The sequence below is a fragment of the Durio zibethinus genome, chromosome 9 (genome assembly GCF_047325235.1).
Source record: "Durio zibethinus cultivar Kanyao isolate XHJ-2024 chromosome 9, ASM4732523v1, whole genome shotgun sequence".
NCBI lineage: Eukaryota > Viridiplantae > Streptophyta > Magnoliopsida > Malvales > Malvaceae > Durio > Durio zibethinus.
Window position 1 is genome coordinate 5,256,724 of NC_143170.1, and position 18,102 is coordinate 5,274,825.

Consider the following 18,102-nt stretch of genomic DNA (forward strand, 5'->3'; position numbering starts at 1 on the left):
GTGAAATCTTTTAGTTGTATTATATTTGAGAAACCCTGTTGATTCAGTTTAATAGGGATGTTTATGTGGTGGACCACCGTTAAGACTGGTTTGGGTGTTGTATTCCACTTTTTGTTGCTTGATCTGGAAGATCTCTGTAACAAGATGGGTCTAGTCATTTTGGGGTATTGCAGCTCCCATGTTTTAATGTGAAAGCAATAATTTTACGTTCAATGCATGGTTTACTCATCATCGGTGGTTGCTTTTCACAGTCTTTTGTTCTTATAATTTTTACAGGTTGCAACAGCCAGGAATTACTGTTAATTGTTATCAATTTGGTGATGGCATGGGGTGGGTTGGAGTCCAGTACTTGGTACCATTTTAAATGCTGGTGGCTCCGGCCATAACTTCGGCTTTTATGGCATGCCTTGAATATTGCAACTTTGCAAGCCTTTCCCTCTGTCTTTTGCTGTAAGCTGATCATAACTACACGAATGGCCATATTTCATTTGAAAATTGTTTGACCTTAAGTTCGTGGGACCGATGCGAATATGGGTAAAGTTTATAATATGAGTCTTAAGGGATAATATCGAGATGATACTTAGCGCCCATTTTCTACGAATACTTTTGGTTAGTTTACCATCCGATTGAAAAAACTTTCGTTCTGAAAAAAAATTGAGTTGAAAGAAATAAGTTTAAAAAATATGATAAAAAAATGTAGTTAAAAATTTAAGTGATCGATATTATTGTAAAAATGTGCAGTGTAATTGAAATATATATAATAATAGAATATTAAAAATTATAGAATAATATGATTGTTTTTATTTTCAATGTATTTTTTATCGCAAAAAACATATTTTTTTTATTTAGTTTGTAAATTAGATTTTTGAATTGAAGAGTCTTTTTTTTTTTTTGTTTAGCATTTAGATTGGGTCAAAAGTAATTTTTGAATTTAAAAAATTTATTTTTAATGATAATACTGAACTAGGTCTTAGTGTTTGGCACATATCAATCACAATTCTCTTTATTATAGTACTATAATTAATCAATTATAATAAAAAATTATATAGAAGTTCACTACTTAAAAATGTGGACTTCACGTAAATTTTTTTATAAACCTTACATAATACTAAATTATAATTAATTAATATATTATAATTATTGTAGGTGATATAATCTTCTTAGTATCTATTTGAACTGCGACCAATGCAACTCCCACAACATTAGTCATCTAAAACACAACTTTAGAAATTAAATTATGAATAAGAGTATAAGCTGTTCGATAAAAATTTTAAATCTCTTTAATAAAATAAAAAAGATAATAATTAATTATAATTGTTGTACAGTTCATTGGTAGCAACAAATTCACAATTACAAATTATTCAAAAAAAGTTTTCACATATTTCATTAAAATATAATATAATAAAAATGATAAATGATTGTATTTTATCTCGATTTGTTAAATTTTAAAATTTTTATTATACAAGTTATAATCCTATATATATATATATATATATATATATAATAAACTAACATAAAGAATTTCCCAAAATTTTATGAACCCTCTAATGTAAAGGCCTTGAGAGAGCCCGCTTCATCACTTTGAAGATAAAGCTAAGACCCCATCAGTACAAGTGTGTTGGACCACTGAAGTCTGGAAATCAAGGTGCTTGGGCGGTGGCCCACGGCGAGTTCTTGCCCCAAATCAATAAAAAAACTCGAGTACTAATAGTAATATTTTGTATTTGTCTTGACATCGCGTGAAAAGCACGCGACGGCGACATCGAGCTTGGTACTACAGTACCTACGCCAGTCCTTGCTTCCGATTCCTAACTGTCGAAACTCTAAAGTGGTTGGGTTCCCCTTCTGCGCCAATCTCGATTTCCGCTGACGTCTAGGGTTTTTTTTTCTTCCTTCTGCGGTTTCCTATCCTAATCCCTACTTTCTAAAAAATTTAACTGATCCTCGATTTCGTTCGACCTCCCAATTTTCACTTGATCTAATCGTATTTTCCCTCTATTTTCCCCGGTGATTTACGACAATTGAACCGTAAAAGCATGGTAAGATTTCACATTCATTGGATTTCCCGTTAGACTCTAAAATGATGTTTATTGAATGCAATTGGGGTTTCCTTATTTTTGAATTAGAATTTCCTGATTGGAGCTTTCAAGCCGGCATGTAATATATCGATCACATTTACCGATGGAAAAACTCGCAAGCAGGTATCTCTCTTGATCTTCTTAGGTTTAGTTTCGTTTGAAAAGAAAATTGAAACTATAATTTTATTTTTTAATTATATTGTTTTTAGTTAATTTTTCACGAGTCATGTCGCCGGAATCTGAACTATTGTTATGTGATTAGGTCCCAATTAAAAAGGAAAATGGCCGAACGGTAATGGTACCGCTTTTCCAAAGTCAAGAAAATATTGCTGGGAAGGTATTTATCTAGTTATTATTTACTTTTAACAGTTTGAAGATCATATCATTTGAGTCTTCTATTTATATTTGAATGTTCTGTCATCGACCTTAAAGTTTGAAGAATTTCCTATTATCTGCTGCCTTCAGATTTCCATAGAACCACTTCAAGGGAAGAAAATCGAACATAACGGTGTGAAAGTTGAGCTCCTTGGTCAAATAGGTTTGTTCTTGCTCCTTGTTCACTGTCAGTCCAAGTTTTAATTATCATTCTGATGTGGCAGCTGAATAAACATTTAAGAATTTTGTTATTTCTTACTTGTTGAATTGAAGTTGAAACTAACTATGTTTTTGCTTTCCAGAGATGTATTTTGACAGGGGCAACTTTTATGACTTTACTTCTCTTGGTGAGTATCATCTGGCTTTTCTTTGCTTTGCCTGGAAATTGTTTAGATGTCCTTTAAGTAACTTTGGGAATTAAGTTTCATTAATTGCATGTGAAGTGGATTGGAGTGAAGATAAGATCTTAAGAGTGAGTTCAATTTGTGCTTTGCAGTGTATGATTATTCATATCCTTCTTTCATTTAGAGGCTCAAACTGTGCATGCACGTTTTCTTTTATTCTAAATTCTTATGGGCTGTTGGTTTGTATTGTTTACTATTTTTATATTCCTAATTTTTGCAGTACGTGAATTGGATATTCCTGGGGATATATATGAAAGAAAAACGTATCCATTTGAATTTTCTACAGTTGAAATGCCATATGAAACTTATAATGGTGTGAATGTGCGGCTCAGGTATGCTGCCCACTGCTTAAAATATTTGAAGATAAAATTTTGTTCATATTTCTTCTGGTCAATTTGAATGGAGTGTTTCCTTGATAACTAGAAGTTTGTTTGCCATGTATCATTAAGGCTTATAAATAAGTTTGATTACCATGATGATATATTTTGTGTACTTACCTTAATGAAGGTTAGAAATGAGTCTGATATGTATATTATAGTATGTTGATTGTGGAGCTCTCGAATGCTTTTTAGTTTTGTTGGACTGCAGATGAGGTTGGTGATGTGATGCTATAATGTGGCAATTCATGTTACAATAGTTTGATTTCTTGCTCTTCTCAGATATGTCCTGAAAGTGACAGTTAGCCGTAATTATGGTGGAAGCATAGTGGAATACCAGGACTTTATGGTAAGTGTTTTTATTGGCACCTGCTTCTTTTCATTATTTTCTGTTTAGTTTTTGCTTTCTCTCCAACGCATCTGCTTCTCTTTTGCTAGCACATATGGCACCTCACTCTCATATGCACTAACAACATTATGCAAATAAGCATATAAAATGTGTGCTACAGAAGGTAGAAGTTAAAACTTTAAACTATGTTTTAATTTGAAGAGTGCTTTTCCCCCCTTATACCTGATATAATACTCTTATACAGGAAAGCCAACATCAATGTATTTGGCCTTTCATTATGGTTTCAGGACATTTGCCATATCGATCATTGTATATGGTACACTAATTGGTGCCATTTACAACTGTCGGTGATGTGGCCATAGCAACTTATCTTTTGCTTGATTTATGGTTATCAGGTTCACAATTATTCTCCACCTCCGCCAATCAACAACAGCATCAAGGTGAGTAGCAAATGTCTTCATTACACTGATTCTTAAAGCATTACATTTGTCATTTTTCCATTTTCTAATGAGCTACCCACCAATAATTCTTTTGACAATGGTATTAAATTTTAACAAATATCAATCCCTTTTGCAGATGGAAGTTGGGATCGAGGATTGCCTGCACATTGAATTTGAGTACAATAATAGCAAGTAAGTTGAACATCTATGGATCTTGCTAAAACCTGACATCATAGGTTGGCTTAGGACATTTCAGGTTTAGGATTTAAGCTCTCTATCTTAAACTATTATAAGAAGCAATTTTCCTAGCCACTTTCTATCATGTAGGTTTCAACTGGAAATTTAGTTCTTGTTTATTGGAATCCAAATTGCACAGGTATCATCTGAAAGATGTTATTATTGGCAAGATATATTTTCTTCTTGTGAGGATCAAGATTAAGAATATGGATCTTGAGATCCGGCGTCGAGAATCAACAGGATCAGGAGCCAATACCCATGTTGAGACAGAGACACTAGCTAAATTTGAGTTGATGGATGGTGCTCCTGTCAGAGGTATGTTCATAACTTCAGATTTCTTGCATTTTGTAATACCTGATGTGGCAGATACTTGATACAACTAGCTTATATATAATTGACTGACCTTGTGTTTTTTTCTGAAGGATGTTGATTTGGGCAGAATTTTAGTTTTGATGCATCAGATAATATATATCATTTTTGCTGCTCACAATTTTGTGCTTGGTATTGAAGGTGAATCAATTCCAATCAGGCTGTTTCTTAGTCCATATGAACTGACGCCAACACATCGCAACATTAACAACAAATTCAGTGTGAAGTACTATTTGAATCTTGTTCTGGTTGATGAGGAGGATCGTCGGTATTTCAAACAGCAGGAAATTACAATATACAGGTTGCAGGATTCCTGATGATCATCATATACATGTAAATTTGACATTCGATCCAGTAAAGAACAAATGATTAACTGCCTTTCGGTACTTTTGTAAAGCCTCGAGGCTTAGGGTTAAAACTACTGGAACACAGGATTGCTGTTTATTTGGAAGGGCTATAATGGTTTTGTATACTTTTCTTTATTGAAGCTTTGACTCAGACTTGGTATGTAAACGAGTCATGTGCGGTTGAGGTGAGTATAGTTGCTTTTTGAGCCGGTCATTACCAGGCTGCCACTGATCCACTGCTGTTGGACATTATAGTTTACAAATTGCCAGTCCCTTTTCTCTGTGGAATCACATGGCAATGGCATGATAAATTGTTAATTAACTCCCTGGTTGGTTTCTGTGTGATTTCCAATGTTGATGGCGTTTCTCATCTATGATTCAATAATTTAGTGAATTATTCTATTATATGTTATGATTTATAAACCTACCTGACCATGGTAGGTGTCTGTTCCTCTGAGATTTCTGTTTTGTTCTTATTATAATGGTGCTGGAGCTGGGCCGCTTTTCTTCTTGAAAGTGAAAAAAAAAAAAAAAGAAAAAACCTTATTTATGGATTGTGCTCCTCTGATTACCCAAGGGACAAATGAACTAGTTGAACCCACTGACAATCCTAATCAAGTGCCAGCCAGTTTCCTGGGATATTGGGCCTCATTGTCATTTGAAATCCAATCAAAAGTATGATTTGGGCCCATTCAGCATATGATCAGGCCCCTCCCAGAAGCAAAATGAAGTAGTTTAATTTGCTCGAGGGGAAAAGAACTAGCAGGGGTTTTGCAACTCGGCAAGTGAAGCAGAGGCAGCAAGAGCGGCAACATGTACGCAGTGCGAAGGATGAGCCAGAAGTTGTTGACCATCCAGAGTCAATGTCATAGAAAATCTTTGTCTACAAGCAATAAACTATTGAAAGCTACGGCAAAGTCTTATTGCTATAAATATGGGGCATGTCGGTTCTCAACGACAACAGCAGGTCCGAAGCGGGTTGGCACTCACGACGGCAGCTTTCATTGTGACGAGGCTCTCGCCTGTTTCATGAATCGTCTCACCAAAAAATTCTCAAATGCCCAGATTGTCCGTACCAGAGATTCCCAGGTGTCATTTTTTTTTCTATTCTCATGTTCTTATCACTAATGTAGTAACTGTCGATAGTGTTTTTAAAGGCTTTGGAGAATCTTGATGCCGTGGTTGATGCTGGGGGTGTTTATGATCCCACCCGAGATCGTTACGATCATCATCAGCGAGGATTTGAGCAAGTATTTAGCCATGGATTTACTACTAAACTCAGTAGTGCAGGCCTTGTTTATAAGGTACCCTCCCCAGTCCCTACTATCCTTGCATATAATGTATTTCGCTATTCTTTAACTGTATATGCTTCCGGAGTTTCTAAATGGAAAACGATGAGAATCTTGTGTTATTTGCAATCTGATGACAGTTTTTTATCCTTTTAGCATTATGGTGCGGAGATAATTGCAAAGGAGCTTGAGCTTGATGTACAACATCCAAATGTGTATCGGTTGTTTCTAGCAGTATATAAGAATTTTGTGGAGGTAAGAGATTGTTAAAACATATAACACTTCTGTGCCCATTTTTGTTTGCATGACAAAGTGAGTTGACTGGCTCAAATCCTCAATTTTGTTAATGTTTTGTATACCTTCCTTATGATTTATAGGATGATTGTGATCATGTTCATTTTCACTTTCACTCCTCTTTCGCATGCTTATGAAGAAATCATGCTAAGAGATGGATCACTTTAACAGGCAGTTGATGCTATTGACAATGGAATTAATCAATATGACACAGACCGGCCACCAAGATATGTTAATGCTACAGGCTTATCTTATAGAGTTGGAAGATTAAATTTGGACTGGGTAGATCTTGATCAGTCATCTGAGAGAGAGAATGAAGCCTTTCAGAGTGCAATGACACTTGCTGGAAGTGAATTCTTGGAGGTATAGTGTGCATCTATCATGTTAAAATTCTTTCATGAAGCATTCTTTTTGAGTGGGAAATTAGTTCCATACTTGTTGGATTCAAAATAATTGATCATTGAAGGTGTTAATGCATGGTTATGCTTATGAAAATAATGTTGTTTCCTAAGCAGAGTATTCATTTTCATGCGAAATCTTGGCTACCAGCTCGATCTATTGTGATGGAGTGTCTTTCAGCAAGAAATGATATTGACTGCAGCGGAGAAATCATTGTGTTGACAATATCTTGCCCTGTGAGTAAGCAGTGGATGTGTTATTTGGTAGTTGTCATTTATATTTCTAGAAAGATGAACTTATAGGTGAAAATCATATTCAAATTATTATTTAATAGCATATCTTTGAAATGACTGATTTTTGTCAATGGCATGCTGTAGATTTTCTATATTTATTTTCTACATCTAAAAAGAAGAAAACGATTTTGGAATTAAATTTACCAGTATATTGACCATTGGTGTCATGATTGCTGAGTACTTTGATAAAGCACTTAATGCTTGAATGTTTAATATAATTGCATTTGATCAATTTTTTCCAGTGGAAACTCCACATATTTGAGCTTGAGGAAGAACTGCAGATTGATACTGCCATCAAATATGTCATTTACCAGGTATCTTTTTGTTGTCTCTGCTCCTCTTATTGCCTTCTATGTTGGTTAAGATTCTAAAGAAACCAGGTATTAAAACGCCACGGGATCAAAACCATTAATCTTAGAACCTTTTAACCCAAATTCACGATAAATTTGGTAATTGTTTCAGAGTTATGTTTCATGTCACCTTTGCAGGATGATAGAAGTGAAAATTGGCGATTGCAGGCAGTTGCAGTTTCACCTGGCAGGTTTGAGAGTAGGAAACCTTTACCAATTCCTTGGAGGGGTTTGGAAGGTAACAAACTATCTGAGGTGGCAGGGATCCCTGGTTGTATTTTTGTCCACATGAGTGGATTCATCGGTGCAAATAAAAGTTATGGAGGTGCTCTAGCTATGGCTAGAGCTTCTTTGAAGGCCTAAAGCATTTACTTAGTGAATACTAAAATGTGTAAAATCCTCTGTGCCCACCAAGGGTGTCATACTTTTGTATCTGTGCTTTGAGGTGGGATGCGGAAGGCAATAACTTCTATTTGTATGTTCTCTTCAGCTGAGCCTATTTGTTTGTGAGTTTCTTGATCCTGGCAATCTTGTTCTCATGAGTCTTGGATAAAGTTGACGATCCTGACCTTTGGGATGAGTTGATAAGAGTGTCTAACCGTGTTTCTTCAAGGTAATATTCAACTATCACTGATATTTATTGTATTTGATTTCATACATATTACAGTGGTTATCATGTTCTGTCTTTGTCTGTGTGCATTTGACATTGTATTCATTGTAAATTAATTATTTTAATTACTTCATTTTATTTTTAGAGCATTTGAAAGGAAAAAGTTAATTAGTAATCCGGTTTGAAAGCTTACTAGAAAATTGTCTTCATAGATTGGAAGAAAATACTTGAAACATAGGATGCCCTAAATTATGTGTATTTTGGTGCTATGAAATGCGTGATAGTTGTTTTTCTATCATGGACAGTTTAGCTGCTCCAATAATTGTGTCAAATTAGAAGTCGTATGAACTGGTAGTCTGTGGTTATTGATAGGTCCTAGAGGATCAGTGTCAGATCTGATGATTTGCTTGTTGCTATTGGTTACAAATTCTTAGTATTATTACAAATACATTCAAATTTTCACATTGAAAAATTATTAGAAATAAAGTTGTACATAGAACATTAGGTGATATAAGATTCTAAGTATGATTAAAATGTCTAAAAGAAATCACATTCAAAACCTAAAAGGAAAAGGGTAGAACCAGTCTTAAAAAATGAGGACAAAATTTGAGCTTCTATTGAAGCACCATGTAATCATTGTTATATCACTCTTCAGATTCTGATGGCAGTCCTTCTTTGAACCATGTGTAAAGGCCCCCTTCCAAGTGGAAAACGTTTTTGTAACCATTGAGCACGAGCAAGTAGGCTGCTATGAGTGATCTGCAAGGATTCAGAAATCAAGCATTTGTATCTTCCAGTTGGGCAATTACAGATTTAATAACAAAAGTGTGGCAAATAAATACCTTTGATTGCTTATATTGATTCAAAAGGAAAAAGCATCATCAACAATTTATTATGTTCTTTGCGAATGATTTATTTATTTCCTAGTGTTAACCTATCTACAGTGTCATCTAAACACAGCACCAACCTGTCAAATTTGATTATTTGAACTATATTATTAAGAATGAATATTCATGGGTTTATTGTGTATTTGCTTTCTAGTAAAGTGATTTTAGAGATCATTTTTTACACTAGAACCGATAAAAGTGAACACTTTTGTTTGCACCAGCACTTTGAGCATGAAATACACAATTCATTTGCCTGTTTAGACACTTGATAATTTTAAAGATGGAATACTCTAACTTGTTTAATGACTATGATGCATATTATAAGTCTCTTATGAATGTCTTTCCACTGTATAAAATCAGAGTGATGTAAATACCTTGACTGTTGACCTTCCGGGAGATTTTGGGATGGCTTCATTGTGCCCCCAGATGTGCATGCCACTATTATCTTTGCATCCTTGTCAAATTTTGATTCTACACCTGCTTAAATACTAAATACTTAGTCCCTTTTATATCAGCTAAGTAGGAAATGGTGGTGGAGAATAGAAGAAACATAGGGAATGTTATTCTACTTTGCATAAACTCAGGGTTCTCTTCTGTGCCAGAAAATATGCCAAAAAATGCAAATGCAGCACGCCTAGCAATATCCCATGCTGTCCACTCCTTTATAAGCCTATATATCTGAATATTAATAGCTCCTGGTGGATGAGCCTGCATCACAAAGCATCAAAATTTAGCAACACTTTACTGGCCTGTTCTTATCATCATGAAAGTTACAAATACTGAAGTGAAACCCTTGCCATGAATGATTATCTTTGGTTCCTGGTTTCTTGCTAAAGTTGTAATGAGTTGACTAACCTCTTTAAATTCTGCTTCAGGTCGTACATCAAGAATCACAAAGTTATTCTCTTTTTGAAGGCGAAAAGCTTCCTTTGCATCCACACTTCTTACCTAAAAGGAAGAAATATTTGTTGTTAGTTCAAATGGTCTGAACTAGGGAAGTGGAATCTTCTTTTGCTTGTGCTGTTTTCATCCTGGCAGTTCACTCATCTACACAGATGAGTTTTTTTGTTTTCCCTTAGAAGAACTCAACACATTCTCATTCTGTTCATCTTCTTTTCCATTCATGATCATTGATGGGCTTTATAATTTCCCACTTTTCACTTCCATCCTCTTTCTAAGCAGGCAAAATAAATGTATTTTTTTAAACAGTAGGGAACTACTTTTAAGAGTAATGGCTGTTCATATGCATGTGCAGATACATGCCGTTTAAGCTTTAAATTTTGCTGTTGTTTGCAGTCCTAAAACAACAGGGTGAAACGATTTAATTTTTTATGTTTGTAAAGTGAGTATGTGTGTTGGTGTGCACGCACGCGTCAAAACATGCATACGTGTAAGAGAGGGGGAGATCAATACCCTTTTCTCCGAGAGAAGTTCTCTCTTAGTCTTCCAATCTTCTTCAGCTAATCCCTCCAAAAGAAGAGAAGGAAATTAAAGTCAGGGTACGTCAATTGTTTTGAGTATCAACCCTTGAGGTTCAATTCATCTTATAATCAAGGTTTGGTTAGAACAATAGTACCTGGTGATTTTGCAGGCTTTGTTGCTGCACATCGGATAATTAAGCCCCTTGGATTCTGGTAAGTCAATCTTTGCTTTGATGCTTGACCAGATCTTACTGTCAAAAAGCAACAGGAGTCTGGGGTAATTTTTGAACAGATGGTCAACTGGGAGGTCCTGAAGTTCGAATATATTGAAGAGGATGGAGTTGAATTTGGGGTGAGTGAGGTAGGTGCAGCCATTATCTGAATCTACAAACAGAAAAAATCGGTTGTACAAGTTTCAACACATTTAAGTTGCTCAAGGAGTTGGGTGATTGATAGAGTTATTTGAACTGCTTTTATTGTCGGCTTTTTTATGTTGTGTCAAGAAATTTTTGGGATGCTTGTTTTAGAAGTGGGCCATTATGGATTTTTTTCTCTTGAAAAATCTAGGTTTGTGGTTCATGTTTCAAGGGGTTTCTCCCAGTTGGATTTCTCTCATCCATATTCCACCTGGCTGGGATGATCTTCGGGTACTATCCTGTTTACAGTTCAGTAATCTCCCAAGACCTCACCATATTAGGGAAGAAAAATAAAAAAAATCATGGGCCTTTGCTTTTCCTTGTCGTTTTCATTTCAACTCCCCTAGGGGGCTGCTGAAATCCAGTGGCTCGAGTAGGCTGGGACCTGCTATAAAACAATGGATAGAGTGGTTTTCACCCTAAAACCATGTTTGAATGCTTTGAAAATTTGAGATTAAATTAATAAAACACTAACGCAAATCTACACTGCTGATTCCATTTTCTTTTTTCACTATTTCATTGATTGCAAACAACAAGATAATAATCCAGGAGGCAAGCAGATTTCCACCTTCAAAACAAAACTAGCGGATCAACACGCACCAAAATTTTCTACTCTTTTTTTAAGAGCTGTCAAATAAATAGTACTATAAAAGTAGTACATGAAATATAATATTTTTTGTCTGATATATTCATTAACTGTTATCAACTATCAAAATACATAATTATATTAATACTTTGTTGTCTCAAAATTATATATATATTTGAACATCTAAAATTCTTACTATTTTATATTTTAAAATTATATTTTAAAATTTTTTTATTTTTTTATATTAAAAATCATGAAATTTTAATTTCATAAAAAAATTTAATTTTAATATTAAATACATTAAAGTTAAAATTTTTTTCTTAAATTTTGTGTAAATCAATACAAGATAAAAATTTGAGATGGAGGGAGTATTATATATATATATATATATATTTAAATTTCCATTGCAAATGTCGGGATATATTTGCAGTAGGGATGATACTTAATTTGGTTCTTGAATTACTGTATTTTTTTAATATAGTACTTAAATTAAAAAATTTAATCAAATACTTAAATTTTAATTCTATGTATTATTAAATTATTTCAATTGCTTAATATTATTAAAATAATACTAATATAGTACTTGAATAATTACGTGAATGATATGTAATTGTCAGGAAAGAATGATATAATTGTCACATGTGATTTTAAAGAATAAAAAATTTAAATTATATTTTAATTTTTATATATTTTAAAATTGATATATAGTTGTAACATTTAAATAAGATAATTGTCACATTTTATTCATGTTAACATTTAAATGTTATATCAATATTGTTTTAATAATATTAAAAATTAAATAATTTTATACACAAAAATATAATTTAAATATTTAATTAAATTTTTTTTATTTAAGTATCGTATTAAAAAACACAATAATTCAGGGTCAAATAGACTATTACCCCTTTTTACTTTTTAGTAATATAAGGAAAAATGATGCCTTCTCTTCGCCATCTGAACCACCGACACCTCCGCCTTAGTAGTGCTCGAATCGGACGACCCAGATCCCGAATCCCGCCACGTGTCGAATCAAAATAAAATTTCACATAAAATGACCCAATTGTATAAACGCATCCCTTGGTTTTCATCTTCCGTTACTCGTCCCACCAGTTCTCCCATACCCTCGACGCTATTACCCATTGTTCATCTTGAAATCAAACCACTTCTTTTCTAGAGTAAATCAAAGGTACAACTATTAAAATCACATTTCTAAGAAATGGACTGAAACGCAGGTGCAGAAAATAAACCAATCTCCATCAAAGCTTGAGAGGACACATTGGCTTTGGCTTCACAGCAATATATAAATCTCTGCGTCTCTTTCACGAACAAGAATTTGGGTGGGTGTGAGTAGTGGGTTGCAGCAATGGAGCTGTTTTACTTCGTAGTTTTCGGGGCATTGGGAGCGGTGGTGGCAGCATTAGAGCTAAGCAAGACCAGCAAGGATCGAATCAACACCTCCCCTGCTTTCAATTCCTTCAAGAACAATTACCTTGTTGTTTACTCTCTCATGATGGGTAACTAACCCCCCTCATTTTTATTTACTCAGATCTGATTTCCATTTCTATCCTTTAGATCTCACTTTTGTTCTACATAAACATGGATCTGATCTAGTGCTGGTGATTCTATTTGCGAATCCAGATACCCATTCCCTTCATTTGCGTTTCTAAAGTTTGATTAGGGTGCTTTTGTGATTTGCTTTTTTTTTGGTTGATAATGTTTTTGTTATTAGTTGCTACTTTGAAAAGTGCTTACTGTTTGGAAAACGGGCTCATCAAAAAAAGAGAATGGAAAACGGTATACATGCATTTGTTTTAATTTGTTAAAAGAAAGAGCATAAGAAAATGACTTCCAATAAGTGATACTTGGATTTTCGGTCCTCTTCTTTTTTATGGTTTAGGCATTGAATCTGGGTTTTTTTGTGGGTTGGAGATAGGTTGCTATTGCTTTGTTTTATGGTTCTGTCTGGTTGATGATGGTTTGTGTAAAGAAACAATCTAAACTTTGAGGATCAAGTTGTCCTTTGTTGTTGAAGCCTAGAGTAGATGTCCATTTCTTGCTGCGTTTAGTACCACTGCTTGGCCAGCCCCAGTTAAGATGTTTTTCCTTATCTAGTAAAACTAGCTGAAAGCAAAACAATGTTGCATTAACTTCTTTAAGTTTCTTGGCAATCGGAGGGATGGTACTTTCTAAGTGACTCTCTGGGATTAACAGTCTGAAATGTCACTGGTCACGAGTTTAACTTATCGTATCAAAATTTGTGGTTAATCTAGCTCTTGATACAAGTTGTTAATAACAATGTTGCTTGATTCATGTAATTCATGATCTTATTGAAATGCATCATAAACATATTACTACTTATGGCTCGAGATCTTTTTTTTAAATGAAAATTTTCCTATATAGTTGCCTTCTGACTCTAATTAGTTTTGGAGGTATGATCTTTAACTGTAGATATCTGTTCTGGTAATTGTGAAAGTTGACCTTCTTATATTGTGGTTATTGGGCATATGTCTATCTTACTGTTTTGATAAATGGTTGTTTATTTGTCAATAGCTGGAGACTGGCTGCAGGGTCCATATGTTTACTATCTTTACAGTACATATGGCTTTGGAAAAGGGGAGATTGGACAGCTTTTTATTGCTGGCTTTGGATCCTCAATGTTGTTTGGGACAATTGTTGGATCTCTAGCTGACAAACAGTAAGTTTTTACTTTGGCTTCTGTTGTGATCTTTTTGTACTTTATGGATGAAATATCTTGTCTTAATACAAAAATACCTTCATGTCTTTAATTCAGGGGCCGGAGAAGGGCATGTGTTACTTACTGCATAACTTACATACTTAGCTGCATCACCAAGCATTCTCCTGAATACAAAGTTTTGATGATAGGTCGTGTTTTGGGAGGTATAGCCACCTCTCTTCTCTTTTCAGCATTTGAGTCATGGCTTGTTGCTGAACATAATAAGGTGAGGCATTGCTTCTGTGCCCTTTAATCTTAATGAATATCAGACAATACAATTTACATTATTGATGTGTTTGCTTCTGTGCCCTTTAATCTTAATGAATTTCAGACAATACAATTTACATTATTGATGTGTTTGCTTCTGTGCCCATTACTCTTATTTTTAGTATTCTAGATGCTGTATGTTGCTCACTTTCAGGTTCTTTCCCACCCTGCCCTATTTTGAAAAAAAATTCAGTCAATATATTTTATTTACATCTGTCAAATTTCACATAATGCATAGGTATATGCTAACTTTGTTTCATGAATTCTTCACCATTCTTTTCAAAGATGGTAAGCCATGATCATCTAGCTCTTCTTAGCCACTCTCTTCTATGAACTTTGTCTGTTGCAATTGATGTTGATATCTCTTTAAAATTTAATCGTGTGCTGACAATTCTGTTTCTGCTTCTAATCTTTGCAGAGGGGCTTTGAGCAACAATGGTTGTCACTGACATTTTCAAAGGCAATATTTCTTGGCAATGGTCTTGTTGCCATTTTGTCTGGGTTGTTTGGGAACCTACTGGTTGATTCGTTTTCTCTTGGACCAGTGGCTCCTTTTGACGCTGCTGCATGCTTTCTTGCTATTGGGATGGCCATTATTTTATCATCATGGACTGAAAATTTTGGAGACCCCTCAGACAATAAGGATCTGCTTACCCAGTTCAGGGGTGCTGCTGTAGCCATAGCTTCTGGTAGAGTTCAATATTTACTTTAAACTCAATGCATTTATCAGGTTGACATGGTGCAGGCCAGTACTGTTTCTCGATGCCTTGTTACTTGTTGTCAGTCATCCTCTATCATGCATTGATGCTTTCCTTTGTTTCCTTTTTGTTCACCTCCTTAGTCTAATCTTCTGTGCACTTCAGATGAAAAAATTGCTTTGCTGGGTGCCATCCAGTCTCTGTTTGAAGGTTCAATGTACACGTTTGTGTTCCTTTGGACTCCTTCTTTGAGCCCCAATGACGAGGAGATCCCTCATGGTTTTATTTTTGCCACTTTCATGTTGGCTTCAATGTTGGGAAGCTCCCTTGCATCTCGATTGATGGCTCGCACAACACTCAGGGTAGAAAGTTACATGCAGATTGTTTTTGTGATTTCCTCTGCCTCTCTCCTGCTTCCCATTATAACCAATGTATGTCCCAATATCTCTCTCTCTCTCTCTCTGTGGTTTATTCTTTTAAGTGATTCCTAAATGGATGAATTTGCAACAGTTCTCGGTAGCACCTTCTAAAGTGAAAGGTGGAAGCATCTCATTTGCAGGTTGCCTCCAGCTTCTTGGCTTCTGTACTTTTGAGGCTTGTGTAGGGATATTCTGGCCGTCCATTATGAAAATGAGATCCCAATACATCCCGGAGGAGGCTAGAAGCACTATTATGAATTTTTTCCGCATTCCTCTCAATATATTTGTCTGCGTTGTGCTGTACAATGTATGTTATAGGCTTTTCTATAATAAATTCATTTGATCATGCGCTATAGATGCATATATGCTGGCAGACCCTTAAGGCTTTAACTTTGTTACTAACTAGCTAATATTGGTTTTGCCTCCCAAGGTTGATGCATTTCCCATCCCTGTTATGTTTGGTATGTGCTCAATTTTCCTCTTCGTGGCATCTATCTTGCAAAGACGGCTGATGGCAATTTCAGACAAGCCAAGTATGTGCAACCTTATATCACAGTTTTGCTCTTTCAGTCAATATTAGTTGCAATTCTTGATTCTACGCATGTCAGGTTTTTCTGTTCTCAACTTTTTGGTGGTTTTTCTTTCAGAGATAGAAAATTGGACAGCAATGAAGGAAAGGGACACTGAGGCAGAGCCACTAAATGATTGAGTGATGTTAGGCCTATAGAGACCACATAGGATTCTTGGCAGGTTGAAAACATAAACGTAACTCATTCCTTATACTGTTGGCAGCATTTTGATTTTATAGCACAGGTTACTTACAATGTATAAGAAAATAGTGGTGTGCCCAGTAATTAAAGAAGATGTGGGCTATAGATCAGTGGAGTTTTCATGATTGTTTTGGGCTGTCAGTAGATTAATCTTTTTCATCTGTTAAAAGTAGGAAAGCAAATATCCATCTTTTTAAATTCTGATAGTATTATATAATTTGTTTTACATTTTCCTCTTTTAGTGAAATTGCACCAATTTTATGCTGCTCTATAGGATCTGTCACCATAATAATGCGTCTGCAATGAAAAATTGTGCCCTTTTTATCTCCTCTGATACCGAAATTATTAGTTCTTCGAGTCATTATTGGCGGACGGTTGATCCGTTTAATGTGTTAGATGATTGGTTGTTGATCAAAATGAACAAATAAACATACCTTTTTACATCTATTATTTCAGACTGAAAATATTAAAAAATGATTTTAAACTCTTGTTATAATATAGGTATTATTTTTGCAATACTAATTTGTTTTCCATATTGTTACTCGCAATAAACAGATAGATATACATAAAGAAATATTTTTCCAACGACGCCCTCGACCTTGACCTTGATGATGTTCATAGCATCCTACAACATTTGGCATCTGCAGAAGCAGCTTCCAAAGTCCCCAAAGAAAAAAAGAAAGGATTTTGTCAAGAATCCCTCGACAGGGTTCATAGATTCTTGGACCCTCAACTCTAGTTTGGAACTTCGAGCATGATCTTTCACCCTTTCCTTCTGTCTCCTTGAACCCAAATACCCTTGACCTTGACGTGAGTTCTGATAGCCAAAGAGGAAATATTTTAGAATGGAGGAAATATCCATTTTTTTTAGATCAGATAATGTTATCCGAGGTCAACACCTTCCATTTCCTGCAAACTTTACAATACCAAATTGCAACATTTAACCTCTTTCTTATTCATACGCGTGTGTGTGTGTATATATATATGTATTACGCATTCATAGTTCCATTTTCAGTATGCAGATGAATTAAGCAGAGAATACAAGTATCATGATAAATCTTCTCTAAATAACCAAAGCAGGACAGTAAATTTGAAACGGGGTTTAACAACAGTAAACCAGAACTCACGTCGGTTGATCCAGAATACAGGATATGAATGGAATGAAGAGTGGAATTGAAGAAACCCACTTCACATTTGCGATAGAAATAAATAATAGTAATACGTTTAAAAATGAAATTTAGAATGATAATAAAAAGGAAGAAATTCAGTAACTGACAGCGTCAGAGCAATAATTCCACGGGGAACAGACAAGAAGAAAACTGAAATATAATACAACAAAAAGGGAAAAATGAAAGTGGGTATAATTCAACACAAATTTAGGAAATGCAGCAAAGATCTCATCTAGAACTTGAATAGTTCAACGGTAATACATCAAAAGAAAAGCAGATACATCAAAGGAATCTAATTGTCTAACCCAAAAATGATAATAATAAAGAAAATAAATTGTAGGTGTCGATATGCTAACCCATTTTGACTGGATCAAACCGAACATTGTCCTTTAATTTAATGGTTCTAAAAATGGGTTCAACTCAATGGCTGCTGGTCATATCGGGCGGCGTTTGCTAAATGGGCTACGGGAGGTCTCTTTTCAAATATAGGCCGGCTGCCTACGATAAGTGGGCTACAAGCCTGC

General features: G+C 34.9%; 4 protein-coding genes across 5 annotated transcripts; 3 read left to right on the forward strand and 1 right to left on the reverse strand.

Moving 5' to 3' along the window:
- Positions 1–1,520: 1,520 nt before the first annotated feature.
- On the forward strand, positions 1,521–5,321 carry LOC111308948 (vacuolar protein sorting-associated protein 26A-like). Its single transcript, XM_022907664.2, has 11 exons — positions 1,521–2,039; positions 2,127–2,201; positions 2,341–2,415; positions 2,544–2,616; positions 2,756–2,800; positions 3,078–3,189; positions 3,517–3,583; positions 3,979–4,023; positions 4,160–4,215; positions 4,400–4,575; positions 4,771–5,321. The coding sequence occupies exons 1-11, from the start codon at positions 2,037–2,039 to the stop codon at positions 4,944–4,946; spliced, it is 903 nt and encodes a 300-aa protein (XP_022763399.1). The 5' UTR covers positions 1,521–2,036; the 3' UTR covers positions 4,947–5,321.
- Positions 5,322–5,653: 332 nt separating this feature from the next.
- LOC111308930 (MYG1 protein C694.04c-like) lies at positions 5,654–11,254 on the forward strand. Of its 2 annotated transcripts, XM_089765671.1 has the most exons (9): positions 5,654–6,065; positions 6,134–6,280; positions 6,422–6,520; positions 6,731–6,922; positions 7,075–7,194; positions 7,494–7,565; positions 7,740–8,214; positions 9,974–10,597; positions 10,690–11,104. In XM_089765671.1, exons 1-7 carry the CDS (start codon positions 5,790–5,792, stop codon positions 7,962–7,964), a joined length of 1,131 nt encoding a protein of 376 aa, XP_089621797.1. In that variant the 5' UTR covers positions 5,654–5,789; the 3' UTR covers positions 7,965–8,214; positions 9,974–10,597; positions 10,690–11,104. The 2 variants fall into 2 exon arrangements, with proteins under 2 accessions (XP_089621797.1, XP_022763387.2); XM_022907652.2 differs by having other exon boundaries at positions 5,654–6,044; positions 9,974–11,254.
- Positions 8,628–10,894, reverse strand: LOC111308956 (Rhodanese/Cell cycle control phosphatase superfamily protein). The gene is made up of 6 exons (XM_022907677.2): positions 10,675–10,894; positions 10,512–10,558; positions 9,954–10,046; positions 9,668–9,806; positions 9,473–9,575; positions 8,628–8,970 (listed from the first exon to the last, which is right to left on the reverse strand). Exons 1-6 carry the CDS (start codon positions 10,892–10,894, stop codon positions 8,856–8,858), a joined length of 717 nt encoding a protein of 238 aa, XP_022763412.1. The 3' UTR covers positions 8,628–8,855.
- A 1,159-nt stretch (positions 11,255–12,413) lies between the features above and the next one.
- LOC111308962 (uncharacterized) lies at positions 12,414–16,678 on the forward strand. The gene is made up of 8 exons (XM_022907687.2): positions 12,414–13,035; positions 14,072–14,216; positions 14,313–14,481; positions 14,941–15,211; positions 15,386–15,651; positions 15,731–15,946; positions 16,070–16,172; positions 16,287–16,678. The coding sequence occupies exons 1-8, from the start codon at positions 12,885–12,887 to the stop codon at positions 16,346–16,348; spliced, it is 1,383 nt and encodes a 460-aa protein (XP_022763422.1). The 5' UTR covers positions 12,414–12,884; the 3' UTR covers positions 16,349–16,678.
- The last annotated feature ends 1,424 nt before the right edge of the window (positions 16,679–18,102 follow it).

Excerpts from the sequence above, each read along its gene's own strand:
- LOC111308948 (XM_022907664.2), top strand. Across the intron at positions 2,801-3,077 it reads TTATGACTTTACTTCTCTTG|TACGTGAATTGGATATTCCT; the intron begins GTGAGTATCATC and ends TAATTTTTGCAG. Across the intron at positions 4,576-4,770 it reads GGATGGTGCTCCTGTCAGAG|GTGAATCAATTCCAATCAGG; the intron begins GTATGTTCATAA and ends TTGGTATTGAAG.
- LOC111308930 (XM_089765671.1), top strand. The coding sequence starts at position 5,790 with ATGTACGCAGTGCGAAGGATGAGCCAGAAGTTGTTGACCATCCAGAGT. Across the intron at positions 6,281-6,421 it reads GTGCAGGCCTTGTTTATAAG|CATTATGGTGCGGAGATAAT; the intron begins GTACCCTCCCCA and ends TTATCCTTTTAG. Across the intron at positions 7,195-7,493 it reads TGTTGACAATATCTTGCCCT|TGGAAACTCCACATATTTGA; the intron begins GTGAGTAAGCAG and ends AATTTTTTCCAG.
- LOC111308956 (XM_022907677.2), bottom strand. The coding sequence starts at position 10,894 with ATGGCTGCACCTACCTCACTCACCCCAAATTCAACTCCATCCTCTTCA. Across the intron at positions 10,559-10,674 it reads AAAGCCTGCAAAATCACCAG|CTGAAGAAGATTGGAAGACT; the intron begins GTACTATTGTTC and ends TGGAGGGATTAG. Across the intron at positions 9,576-9,667 it reads GAACCCTGAGTTTATGCAAA|GTGTAGAATCAAAATTTGAC; the intron begins GTAGAATAACAT and ends GTATTTAAGCAG.
- LOC111308962 (XM_022907687.2), top strand. The coding sequence starts at position 12,885 with ATGGAGCTGTTTTACTTCGTAGTTTTCGGGGCATTGGGAGCGGTGGTG. Across the intron at positions 13,036-14,071 it reads TGTTTACTCTCTCATGATGG|CTGGAGACTGGCTGCAGGGT; the intron begins GTAACTAACCCC and ends ATTTGTCAATAG. Across the intron at positions 16,173-16,286 it reads GGCAATTTCAGACAAGCCAA|AGATAGAAAATTGGACAGCA; the intron begins GTATGTGCAACC and ends TTTTTCTTTCAG.